Source organism: Mirounga angustirostris, unplaced genomic scaffold (genome assembly GCF_029215605.1).
Source record: "Mirounga angustirostris isolate CCGP_5_RB_7025 unplaced genomic scaffold, mMirAng1.0.hap1 SCAF_8, whole genome shotgun sequence".
In the NCBI taxonomy this organism is placed as follows: Eukaryota; Metazoa; Chordata; class Mammalia; order Carnivora; family Phocidae; genus Mirounga; species Mirounga angustirostris.
Genome location: NW_026991716.1, coordinates 51,052,789 through 51,066,546, shown reverse-complemented (window position 1 = coordinate 51,066,546; position 13,758 = coordinate 51,052,789). Strand labels below are relative to the sequence as shown.

The 13,758-nt window shown below is 36.2% G+C and overlaps 1 protein-coding gene across 1 annotated transcript in view; it reads left to right on the top strand.

Moving 5' to 3' along the window:
• COL21A1 (collagen type XXI alpha 1 chain) overlaps positions 1–13,758 on the top strand; it is a 183,911-nt gene that overhangs the window by 61,802 nt on the left and 108,351 nt on the right. The window contains exons 4-6 of the mRNA XM_064597717.1: positions 10,493–10,661; positions 10,755–10,971; positions 13,536–13,709. Of these exons, the coding sequence (XP_064453787.1) occupies positions 10,493–10,661; positions 10,755–10,971; positions 13,536–13,709 (560 nt within the window). The remainder of the gene's footprint in view (positions 1–10,492; positions 10,662–10,754; positions 10,972–13,535; positions 13,710–13,758) is intronic.

The following is a 13,758-nucleotide window of genomic DNA, read 5'->3' as shown; positions in this document are numbered from 1 at the left end:
CCAGCTTGTATTCCCACCAACAGTGTAGGAGGGTTCGAGGGGGAGATAGTCTTAAGCTGACTCCATGCTAAGCATGGAGCCTGACATGGGGCTCGATCTCACAACCCTGAGATCATGACCTGAGCTGAAACCAGGAGTTGGACACCTGACTGACTGTACCACCCAGGTGCCCCTAACCAAAGAGTTTTATACTTTGCACTGCTTTTGTGTTGTTGTTTAATGTCCTTTAATTTCAACCTAAAGGACTTCCTTAGTATTTCTTATAAGGCAAGGTGATGAACTTCCTTAGCCTTTTTTAATTTGGGAAAGTGTTTATTTCTCTTTCATTTTTGAAGACTATTTTTGCCATTTATAGTTTTTTAGTTGGCAATTTTTTTCCTTCAGCAAGCACTTTAGTATATCATCCCATTCCCTTGTGGCCTACAAAATTTCTATTGAGAAATCTGGCAGTAGTCATATGGGGTGGGGGGCAGATACCCTTGTAGATAATAAGTGGCTTTTCTCTTGCTGCTTTCAAAACTTTTTTTTTTTTTTTAGACAATTTGATTATAATATGTCTTGATGTGGATTTCTTTGGGTTCTTTAATTTGGATGTACATTTCCTTTTCTAGATTTGAGAAGTTTTTGGCTATTACTTCTTTAACTAAACTCTGTCTCTTTCTCTCCTGAAATGCCTATAATATGTATAGGTGTACTGCATAGTGTCGCCTAAGTCATTTAGGCTTTCTTCAATCTTTCTCATTCTTTTAAATTTTTGTTTTTCTCCCCAGATATTTTCAAATAACCTTCTTTAAGTTTGTTGATTCTTTCTTTTGATTGATCGAGTCTGATTTGGAGCCCCTGCTGTGTGCACACACGTTCTCTCGCAGTCTCACTCTAAAATAAAAATAAATCTTTAAAAAAAACTCACTAGTTAAATATATAGACAAGTTCAGAATACTATAATACTCTAACAACGGTGTGTAATCAGCCCCCTTTTGTTTTGCTTTGTTTTGTTTTTCCAGTTTAGTGATTGTGTTCTTCAGCTCCAAAATTTCTTTTTGGTTCTCCTTTATATTTTATATCCCTATTGATACTCTCATTTTGTTTATACCATCATTTTCTTAAGCTCATAGGACATCTTTATTATGGTTGTTTTGAATTCTTTTTCAGATAATACACCTACGTTTCTTTAGGGTTGGTGTCTGGAGAGTTATTCTAGTCCTTTGACTGGATCATGTTTCCCTGTTTCTTTGTGTATCTTACAGCTTTGTTTTGGGTTCCACACATTTGAAAAAACAGTCTCTTCTCTCAGTCTTTACCAACTGGCATTGTACAGGGGAAGTCCCATTAGTCTGTCTAGCAATTCTGGGGGCCTTTGAAGCCTTTTTATGGAAGGATGCAATTTCTCTAGGCCTGAGTGAGCAATTTCTTAATTAGAGAGGTTTGCTATTTTTTTCCTAGGAGCTCATAATCTCTCACTCCCTTTGGTATCTGTCAATAACTTTTAAGTTCTAGTTTTGTAGCCATAAGCTTCCCCACTGTGTTCTCAGTGGGCATTAGACATCCACTGTATTCTGGCTCCTTGTCAGCATCCTTAGTCAGGTGGGACCAATATTACTCCCTCAGGCAGCCCTTGGGAAAGCTAGAATGCTAGATACATGCTCCACTCTTTTCTCTTCTTCCAGAGGGAGAAGATTCAAGTTGTGTGTCTTCTCTTGATCATGCTGAGCCATGCCAGCCACAACAAACTCCCTCCCCCCACCTCCAAGACTCTTTGTTCTCAGCACTTCCCAGGAATCCAAATGATTCCAGTTCCTTCAGTGCTCCAAATGAGGTTAGACAGAAACCAGTCTCTTGGGCAGGCCTGTGGATACATGCTCTACTCTTTTTTCCACTCATGGGCAGTATCACGAGTGAGGGGGTCCTCTCCTGGCACTTACTTGTACAGGCTTGGGGGAGGGAATGATGTGGATAAAGTGAAATTACTTGTATTACTTGTTTCAGTGAGGCTCTTCTTGGCTTTGTGCTCACCTGGGGTACTTCAACTTCCTAATCCAAATCTGGAATTTTCATAAAGGTATTTTGGTCCATTTATTATTGTTAAATCAATGTTTCAGTGGGAGAATGTGGGCTGTGACTTTTCCACCGTCTTGCTGACATCATTCTTCTGTTTCTTTTTTGAGTAAATCAGAATGGGCTTGATGCAAAAAGAGGAGAGAAAGGAGGGAGAAAGAAATTTCTCCTTGCGCCCAGGAAGATACCATCCTTAGGTTTCTTTAAGGGCTTCCAGCAGCCGATGGCTTGAATTACTGGGTTTTAGGACCCATATTTTAATTCAGGTATGTTGAGCTTGCCTATGCACAGGTGTGGGTAAAGAGCAGGCTCTAGAAAACTGCCTGTGTAGAGCCCACTGTGGGGCTCGATCCCAGGACCATGGGACCATGACCTGAGCTGAAGGCAGATGCTTAATGACTGAGCCACCCAGGTGCCCCCTGCCTGGGTATTCTTACTGTTTTATTTTCCACCATCTTGACTTTTGGATGAGGTAGGAAATTTATCTGTTTTTTTTAAAGGGGTATAAGATGTTGACTTGCTCAAATGGGGCCAAAGGCTAGAGGTCAGAAGGCAATTAGCTATGCATCCTCAGCCTTATCTTCTTTGAGAGAGAGAGAAAGAGAGAGAGAGACTGTTGCTTGAGTGTAACTTTGGTATCTTTCATCCTGTAAAACTTTGAGGCTTTTTTCCTTCCAGTGCTTTCTACAATGATGCACTTTAAGTTGGAATGATGTTTAGGACTTCTGAATTTCTTTCCCTCCCATCAAAAATCACTCATACTTTGGGTGCCTGGGTAGCTCAGTCAGTTAAGCATCTCTCTTCCGCTCAGGTCATGATCCCAGGGTCCTGGGATCCAGTCCCGTCAGCATTGGGCTCCCTGCTCAACAGGGAGTCTGCTTCTTTCTCTGTCCTTCCCCCACTCATGCTTGTTCCCTCTTCCTCTCTCAAAAATAAATAAAAATCTTTAAAAAAATCACTCATAATTTGTATACTATTCTTTGCTTAGAGATTGCTGGATAATTTGATTATCTAATTCAAGCTTTACAGTGTTTGTAATAGTGGCCTAGTACATTACCTTACCCTACTCCTAATTCCATCTGTATTTCATTAGAAGTCACAGAGGGTAAGGGTACACAGATCAGCAATCTTGGCCAGGACAACTGAGATGTTTTTGGAGGTGGCCAGTATTTTAGGTTCCATGATTTCATTACATACATGTGATTAACTTTTCTGTCGTCATATAAAACTGATTCCCTTCCATTCTTCCTCTTTACTGTTGGTACATATATACATGAATTTCTAACCATCAAGGTGGAGCAGAGGGAAATGAGAGGTGGGAGGTAGGGTAAAGTTTGGTGGATAGGATAGGATTGAGTATAGTATTCCGTAAAATCTCATCAAACTTTCAGGAGAATCACTTTATAATCTATCTGTAGATTAAAAGGTTTTGAATCTAATCTGAATTGAAGGCAATTTACATTGTTAGGGACAATGTATATCTAAAAATAAGACTTTCCATTTAATTAAAGAGGCTAGAGCTATGTTCCCACCAAATAAACACAATATGCTTATATTTTATGTGAAGAGTGATGTGTGAGTATTCACTGGAAAAGTAGAATGATTATGGCATGATTTAGAAAATATACAAATTACAACATATAAACCTTGCTCTCAGTGTTTATGATTGGCTCTACATGCAGTTGTATGAATTAATTATGTCTAAGAAAGGAATGAACAAGGAAATACTCAGAATAATTTTCATTAGGAATGTTTAAAACTTCTATGGATAGCCCATTCCCCCCTCTTCTCTCTTTCTCTGAAACATTATGTATAATATCTGTCACCTAATTACATATTTTATTCTCATAACACCTCCATCCTTTTCAGGTGATAATAGACATGCTAGTAGAGGTGAAAATTGGTACAATCACTTGGGAAAAGTTTTGGGCACTATATAATAGGGCAAAGTATATAGATACCCTCTGAAACAGCAGTTCTACTCCCAGATATTTGACTATGAGAAATAAGTTCATATGTTTACCAAAAGACACATGCAAGAATGTCCATAACAGCTTTATTAAAAATAGTCAACTGCAAACAACTCAAATGATTGCCCACATAAAAATGGACAAATACGTCATAATTCAGAGTGGAATACTACACAGCAACAAACAAGAACAAGTCACTGTTACATGGAACAACATGGATAATACTACAGATACTATGTTGAGTAAGAAAATTCAAGTAAAAGAATATACTGTATGGTTCATTTATATTAAGTTCAGGAATAGACCAAATTAATCCGTGATGATAGAAATCATTACAGTGGTGGCCTCTGGTAGTGGTGGTTATTGTCTGTGAAGGATCATGAGGTAACTTTCAAAGGTGTTAGATGTGTTCTTTGTCTTGTCTGGGTGCTAGTTTATAAACATGAATATGTGCCAGTTGATGTGCACTTGTAATTAGGGCATTTTATTGAATGTAGGTTGTACCTTAATAAAAAGGTTTAAAAAATTCAGCACAACATCTGTTAAAGTAAAGCACTATCTCCTGATTTTTTTTTTCTATAAAACTGAGGCTATAGCATTGTAAGGTGGTCCAGCCCAATCTCTGGAATCAGACCAAGATCCAGGTTTGGTTCTTTGTCAACATCATATTTTTGAAGCATGATCTTGGGCTAAGTGACTGGCTCCAACTTTGGAGATCAGACATTTTATGAATATTAATATCAGTGTGCTGGAGAAACGTTAGGGACATGTTAAGATGCCTGGACATTTAGTTAAAAAAAAGAAATAGTTTGTATGTTAAAATGCTACATAACTGTAATATCTGACAAAAGCTCTGTGAAATTAAAAATGAAAAAGAAAAGGAGTGAAGAATGAGGTAAAGGAATTATACACATACTATTTTCTGGGTATATGCAAAGGCAAAACACATTACCCTTTCTCCATCTATAGTATTGAGGTAGGAATAACAAAAAAAATTTCATTACATAATCAGTGCTTTTAAAATGAGAAATGGCAAAACCAGAGGAGTTATTTTTGTAATTTTGTAAGCCTGTAGAATTGTATTTTCTTTAACTATTCCTTAGGCCAAAGATTATTGTTATTTCTTATATTTTTTCTTATTATTAAAAAGAATATATTCTATGATTAGTGAGGTGACTTAAAGGTGCAAGAAATTTTGACTTTTCTGGTTTGTGCACAAGTTGTACTAAAGAGTAATAGGAGTCTCTTGTTCCATTGACTTACCATTGAAATCTGTGCTTCTGTGTCTCATTGTCTGTCAGCCATGCATCTGGCAGACATCTTCCTCAGATGAAGGACTGTTGACTCTAAATCAACCTAGATTTCAAGAAAGTGGGATTGCTTGATGGTAAAGGAGGATGAGATCAGTCTGTAATGAGAAAAGAAATTGTGTGAAGTTGGGGCTACCTTCTTTGTTATTTAATCTTTGGTAAGAGTATCTCTGTTTCCATAATTTATTTTGGTTTTGCTATTTTATTGCATTTTCAGTATGTTATGATGAAGTCTAAGTTATCACAACCTTGGTACTAAATTGGAACAGTGGTGACTGTTCCTCCTTTTGATGAACTTGTGCATGACATTAAAGTACATGATGATATAATAGACCTTCAGTAAGGCAGATGTATTAAATTGCCACTGAATACCATTGAGGGGTATGCATCAATTGGATATACACTCATGTTTGCCTTACCATCAAAACCAAGTTCAGTCAAGGAAAGTTTGAAGAAGTCGGCTTGCACAGATCTGCACCAGACAACTCTGTTTTATTGGACTATCAGGTCTGGATCAGTAAAATTACTTTTGGTTTCTGACCACAGATCTCCTTGACAGAATTCCCTTAATCTGAAAAAAACAAAAACAAAAACAAAAACGAGGTGACATCTAGAGAGAGGTGACATACGAACAATGTGGCAATGTGGAATTGAACTAAATAGACACTCATAAAAGGCTAGATATGTTCTAGAATAATGTGTTCATCAGTGTTCCTGTGATAGTAACTTAAAGCTGGAAAGGTGTAGTTGGAATTTGGTTGCTCTGGTTAGACTAAAGATTTATACAGTTTTTGTGCCCATGTCCATGGCAGAATTTTAAATAAGACACGTTTTTATGACATTGGTAATACTGGATTACTTATATTACTAAGCCCTGAGAATTAATAGAAAAGTGAATATTTTTTTCTGGGTTCTGTCGATCACTTAAAGACTTAAAAAATTTTTTTGAATATAGTTGACATAATGTTACATTAGTTTCAGGTGCACAACATAGTGATTCAACAAGTTTATGCATTATGCTATGCTCACCACAAGTGTATCTATCATCTGCCATCATATGATACTATTAAAATTTCATTAACTTTATCTTTCACTCCCCTTCACCTATATTGCCCATCCCCTTACCTTCCTCCCCTCTGGCAATCATCAATTTGTCCTCTGTATTTATAGGCCTGATTCTGCTTTTTGTTTGTTTATTTTTTTTGTTTTTTGTTTTTTTTTTTTTTTAGATTCCACGTGTGTGTGAAATCATATGGTATTTGTCTTTCTTTGTATTAGTTCACTTAGCATACTCCCTTTTAGGTTTATCTATGTTGTTGCAAATGGCATGATTGCATCCTTTTTTTTTTTTTTTTTTTTAAGTCTCATTCTTTTTTATGGCTGTATAAGATTCCATTGTGTATGTGTATATCCATTTGTCTTTCAGTGGACATTTCAGTTGCTTCCATATCTTGGCTATTATAAACAATGCTGCAACAAACATAGGGGTATATATATCTTTTTGAATTAGTGCTTTTGTTTTTTTGGGGGGGGTAACTACCTAGTAGTAGAATTATTGGATCATATGGCATTTTTATTTTTAATTTTTTGAGGAACCTCCATACTGTTTTCTACAGTGGCTGCACCAATTTACATTCCTACCAGCAGTGGATAAGGGTTTCTTTTTCTCTTCATCCTTGCCAACACTTGTTTTTTCTTGTCTTTTTGATTTTAGTCATCCTGACGGGTGTAAGGTGCTATCTCATTGAGGTTTTGATTTGTCTCTCCCTGATGATTAGTGATATTGAGCATCTTTTCGTATGTCTATGTCTTCTTTGGAAAAATGTCTCTTCGTGTCCTCTATTTTTTTAATTAGATTGTTTGTTTCTTTGGTATTGAGTTTTAAGTTCTTTATATATTTTGGATATTAACCCCTTTTATTGTATATGTCATTTGCAAATACCTTCTCCCATTCTAAAATAAACTGAAAGTGGATTAAAGACCCAAATGTGAAACTTGAAACCATAAAAATCCTAGAAGAGATCACAGGCCATGGCAACAATTTTCTAGATACTTCTTACCTCCCAAGGCAAGGGAAACAAAAGCAAAAATAAATCAACCAAACTAAAAAGCAAGTATTACTGGCTCCCAGGGTTTAAAATAAATAGAGTGACCTTTGCTCCTCTGAGAAAGCATTCCTATCCTGAATATTCTGAACATACTGGAATAAAATGAAGTTAAAACTGTGTAGATGGTGTAGAAATAATTTGTGAACATCGGTCTTCTGTTTTCTTTACCCTTGCTCCTGAATGCATTCCTTTAAAATAACTTGGTTTATCTGGATTGTTCTAATTACCTGTTGTAAGTATTATAACAAGCTCCCAACTGAGTCTCTCTTTGCATTTGATTTTCCTCGTACTTAAAATTATAGTTCTCACATTTCACTTTTTATTTCCAGTTTCCATATTTTTGTCTGGATGTGGTTTGTATACTTAAACATAGATTTCTTTTTTCTACACAATGGGGAAATTAATTATTTACCTCTCTTTCCTCAAATTTGTGCAGAAATTGTTCATTGGTAATCAAAGTAGCATTTTATATGTGGAACCTTCTTTTACCTCTTTCCTATAGCTAGGTATATACAAACATAAAAACTGTATTTGAGCATTTTAACTACATTTTTTTCACTTCCCATGTGTTAAGATACTGTTCTTGCAGGTGAATGAATTGGGAAGAAAAATTACCTTCAAGTAAACATAATTATTTAAATCTATACTTCTTAATGAGATGTGCTAGGTAGTAATGAAAACATGGCTATATTGTACATTTTTGATTTCACAAGCTGTGCCACACTGTTTCCCCATAAAATTTTGGGTATTACAAGATAGTGTAAAGGACTTTGTTAGAGCAAAGGGATGAACACAATGCTTGCTTTATCCCCTGCACTTGCATGCCATTTTGGAGTTACAAAGCACTTTCACATACATCATCGCATTTGATCCTCAGACAAACCCTGTGAAGGAGATCATTATTCTCCCTTCACAGATGAGAATCCAGAGGTTCAGGAGAGGTTAAGAGAGAGGCTTCAGTCTAAACCTCATGTTCTTGTCTTAAGTCTGAGATCTTAATCCAACATCTTATAATTTCTCATTTGTAAGGAAAATGAAAGGAGCAATTCAAGTCTGAATATTTTTATGATGTAATGTTTTCTTTTCAGCTGAACTTCTTTTGCAGTTTTAAATCAAATGCATCTGACATGAGGCTTCATGTATTGTTCTGCATATTCCCCCCACCCCCGCCACTGCCTGCCAAAAAAGAACCCCTGCATCATGACATAAAATACTTAGTTTTATTAATTGATTTATGATTTAAACTGTATAATAGATTGTTACTAGAAACACTTAGACCCTGCTTCTCATGTTTTCATGTGGAGGGATTTCAGCTAGGCTAACTCTTCTGGTCTCTCTCCCACCCTTTTTTAGCTCCTTACCACTGAATGAGAAAATCAGTTTTCAGATGAGTGAGTGTGATAAAAGTAGCTGGTCATGGTTGGCCAAGAGCCTTCAGCTCTCTTCTCCTTGGATCAGTGTGTCTGTGGAGCTAGTGTGTTTTGGTTTCCTCTGTAGACCAGGTGTGAACTTAGTGGGCAGGCCCTGTTTCTAAGGAGGGATAGGGAGTAAGTCAGCCCTGTGCTTCTGGGGTGGTGTGAGGGGGTTCATTATGGTGTGCATCTACCAAACTCACTGGATCACATGTCCAACCAACATCTGTTTGCCTCATTCCTGTATCTCCTCATCACTTAGCTCCAAGCTTACCAGAGGAAGAAGGATGTAATTCATTGGGTTACTTCAAAACTTAGGATTTAAGACCTGAAGAGAAAAATGCCCCTCCTTTTCCAGGAATACTTATAATTTTATTTATATCAAACCTTTATTTTATTTTCCAATATTCTATGGTATAAATTATGACTGTACATGTTGGGCTAATAAAATCCATCTCGTTACTTTTCATTGTATTATAAATATGATACTATTCCCTCTTAATGTTGTGTAAGAGGGTGATTATCTTAAAGAGGTTTAGTGGAGTTCTTGTTTTATTTTGTTAGCTGCTCTATAAAATATAAGCAGTCATGCTCAATGTATATATTATATGAGGGCCTTGGAAGAATCTGAAAATATTGCAACATTTCTACAATATAACAGCTTAATATCATTTCAACCATATAAAAATTTCCACGTAATTTCAGATACTAGTTTCCCAGCAAGTGAAAAGCATGCCATATTTTTATAATTTATACAGATGACTGTATAATGCAAATATTAATGATTCTTTTTTTTCTAAAGATTTTTGTTTATTTATTTAAGAGAGAGCAAGAGAGCACAGAGTTAGAGTGAGAGGGAGAAGCAGGTCCCTGCTGAGCAGAGAGCCCAATGCTGGGCTCCATCTCAGGACTCTGAGATCATGACTTGAGTTGAAGGCAGACATTTAACCGACTGAGCCACCCAGGTGCCCTTTAATGATTATTCTTAAGGAAATAGTCTTTATATAAATATGATTAATATAATTAATTACAGATGAGCTAATAGGCCCATTTCAAGAACTTTCATGAACAGAAAAGACACAGTTTTTTCCAGAGTAATAGAACCAATGTTATTTGAATTATAGGATTATCATCTGCTAAAACTGGAAAGAATATCAAGAATGACGCTTTTATTTTTTTACCCCTCAAATGCTGGGAATGCAAGAAAGAAATCTTAGAGTTAATCTCTTAGATCCAAGAAATTTAAGAGTTATGCAAAGTCATGTGACTAATTAATAGTAAATCCTGGATGAGACTTGTCAATGCCATTCCAGTATTCTACCCCACAGGTATTAAGTTGCCCAACGTTCAAAATAGTGATTTATAAATGTCAGCATAGTGTTCTTAAAGCAATCTATTAACAAATGTTTCTCTTCTAATTCTGTTTTACTTTTATCCCCTTTTAGGGGGAAAATAACATTTGAGACTTCAAATGTCAGAAACACTCCTGCACATTTTCTCAAAATGCATTTACATCCATTTATATGCATTTGTGTGCATATATAGATTTTATAATTATTTTCTCTAATATTTCTCATTTTCTTGTTGAAGTAATCCATGATTAATCAATGTTTACTGCTTTTGCTTTGGATTTATAGAATCTGTCTGTCCAACACGAATTCCAGTGGCAGCTCGTGATGAGAAAGGGTTTGATATTCTTTTAGGCTTGGGTGTAAAGAAAAAGGTTAAGAAAAGAATCATGCTTTCACCAACAAAGATAAAAGGATATGAAGTGACATCAAAAGTTGACTTATCAGAATTCACAAGGTATATGTTATGTGTTGATATAAACTTTTTTTTATATATGTCTATAGACATGTTGAGAATTCTTTAAGCTTATGCACATTCTTCTTTTTCTAGCAATGTTTTCCCTGAAGGTCTTCCTCCATCATATGTATTTGTCTCCACTCAGAGATTTAAGGTCAAGAAAATGTGGGATCTATGGAGAATTTTAACCATTGATGGAAGGCCACAAATAGCTGTTACCTTAAATGGTGTGGATAAAACGTTACTATTTATAACAACCAGCATAATTAATGGCTCACAAGTGGTCACTTTTGCTGACTCTCAAGTTAAGGTAAAAATGCCTGGGTATGATTATGATGGTATTGCTGGGGGAATCACCACCAGGTTTGTGTGTGTTGGAGGAAGAGAGCCATAATTTTAACATGGCTGAAAAGATACTGACTTCATAGTTTAATGTTGCTTTATTGAATAAAAGCAACAAATGAAAGGGGCGCCTGGGTGGCTCAGTTGGTTAAGCGACTGTCTTCAGCTCAGGTTATGATCCTGGAGTCCCGGGATCGAGTCCCACATCGGGCTCCCTGCTCAGCAGGGGGTCTGCTTCTCCCTCTGCCCTCTTCCCTCTCGTGCTCTCTGTCTCTCATTCTCTCCCTCTCAAATAAATAAATAAAATCTTAAAAAAAAAAAAAAAACAACAACAAATGAAGGAAAGTTGTTTCTTAGATGGGATTAAGGAGTGGGGGGACCTTACATTTTTTGAGTACCTGCTATTAGATGCCAGAAACATTTAATTATAATATCCACCCAACGCAGAAGCCATTGCTCTCACTGTACAGACCAAAAAAAAAAAAAAAAGTTTAAAGTATATTAAGTTCCATCTCAAAGTAACACAGCTAGTAAGTGGTGGCATCAGGAATTGAAGTTAAGTCTCATCAGTTTCAAAGTCATGTTGGTCCATCTTACACTGCCATGTCCTATAAGATACTGAGATAAAGACATTTGTTAGAACCTTAAATACAGGTAGATAATGAGTGCAGAATTCCCATTTATTAGGAGAATGCTTTGTTTTCCCCAAAGGAGCCTATATTTAGTAAAATTGATAAACTAAAGATAAAAGTGTATTTTTCAAGTCAAATGTGTTCAGAATACAGATGCAGTGATAGAAAGTTATGTTTTGATCATTATTATAATTATAGTCTAAGAGTATATAATTTAGGAAATGTACAAGGTTGTATATGAAATTATGCCACCTGTATAATTTATTTGGTAAGCAGATTAAATTTCTTAAAAATTTGGCTGCCATTTTTATTAAAGTCAATATGCTAGGTTCTGTAAGAAATCACAAATGAGTAAGGCCTGTTTCACACCTTCAAGGAACTTATTTATAATGGAAGAGTGAAGGCCTCTGGTATCTAACAGAAGTACAGGTATTAATGGAGTGTAGGGGTAAAAGTAGATTCTAACACAATATGTAGGCAAGTCTTATTAATGAGATGCTTTTTGGGCTGGACCTGGAAGAAGATAGGATTTTGATGAAGAGAGCGAAGGACATGTAAGTCAGTGGTTCAGTACTGAGTAGTCATGTGTAGTAAAATGCGGGGTTTTTATTTAAAGAAGAGGAAGTGGTGTCCCCTGTGTCTGGAGTATAAGATACATGAAAGAAAAAGCTAACAAGGTGCAAGTTCAATTTGTGGGGATCTGGAAAGCATACAAAGGGTTTTGGGCTTCATCCAGTGGATGACAGGATTTCATCAAAAAGTCTTGAATCATAGGTGTGTCATGGTCAAAGCTGCTCTCTCTTCTCCTTCTCCTTTTTCTTTCATAAAAAATATTTTCATCTGTATCCTGAAATTGCTCTAGGCCTGGGAATCCAGAAATTAATAAGATGGCATCTTCTCTGACAGAATTCTAGTGAGAGAGATTAATTGTAGTGGAGGTATGAAGGATGGCTTAGAGAGGGAAGAGTTAGAGATATGTTCGAAATTATTCAGATAAGGCAAGATATCCATGAACATAAACTATGGCAATGAAAATGTTTGAAATGGTGAAGTGAATTTGAGTCATTTAAGAGACATATTTGGTAGAACTTTGCATCTGGTTCTTATTGCAACTGAGGGAAAGGCAAGAGGTAAACACACTTATTGCAGTTTAGAAACTGAGGATATTATTATTCAAGGAAAACTGAGAGGAAGAAAGTTTTGGGGATAGTTCAAGTTCATTTTGCTACACTCTCCCTCAGGCTGATTGTGAAATATCCTGGTAAAACTATACTAGCTAGTATTAGAATTATAGATCTCATATGTAGGAAAGAGGTTCAGGCTCTTGTAGATATGGGAGATATTCTATAGAGGTAATATTGACCTGTAAGATTAGATAAGATAATCAAAGGGGAGAATGAAAAAGGTCAGTGACAGATCCGTGGGTTAATGACCTCATCAAAAGGCAGGTGAGGAAGAGAAGCCCTTGAAGAAATAGAGAATGAGCAATTGGAGAAGAAGAAATGAAGATGATCAAGATGGTTTCAGTCATGGAAGTTGAATGAGAATATCAAGGAAGATGGACTAGTTAAGGATCTAAAGTTGCAATGAATAGGATGAGGAATAGGAGAAGCCACTTGGATTCAGAGATTAGGAATCTATTTGTGACCTTGAGGGAGTTGTTTCAATAAATTGTTTGATACATCTACTTACATGTAATGGATATGTAATGGAAAGTATGGCTTCATAAATTAATTGGTGGGTAGAATTTGAGACCCAGCTTGGATCAGGGTGAATTAGTATATAATACAACCAGTCTGTGTGGTGTGGATTTATGGTTGGCAGCAAAGGAATGGGAACAAAGAAAAAGAAAGATTGTTGGGAATTTTACTTATGAATCTTCCATACTTTCTTCCTGTAGATATTATTTGATGAAGGCTGGCATCAAATTCGTCTCTTAGTAGCAGAACAAGATGTGACTCTATATATTGATGATCAACAAATTGAAAACAAGCCATTACATCCAGTTTTAGGGATCTTCATCAGCGGGCAAACTCAAATCGGAAAGTATTCTGGGAAAGAAGAAACCGTTCAGGTGGATAAAAAATGATTTGCTTTTTGCATTGTATAAAGTGAGCTTTTGC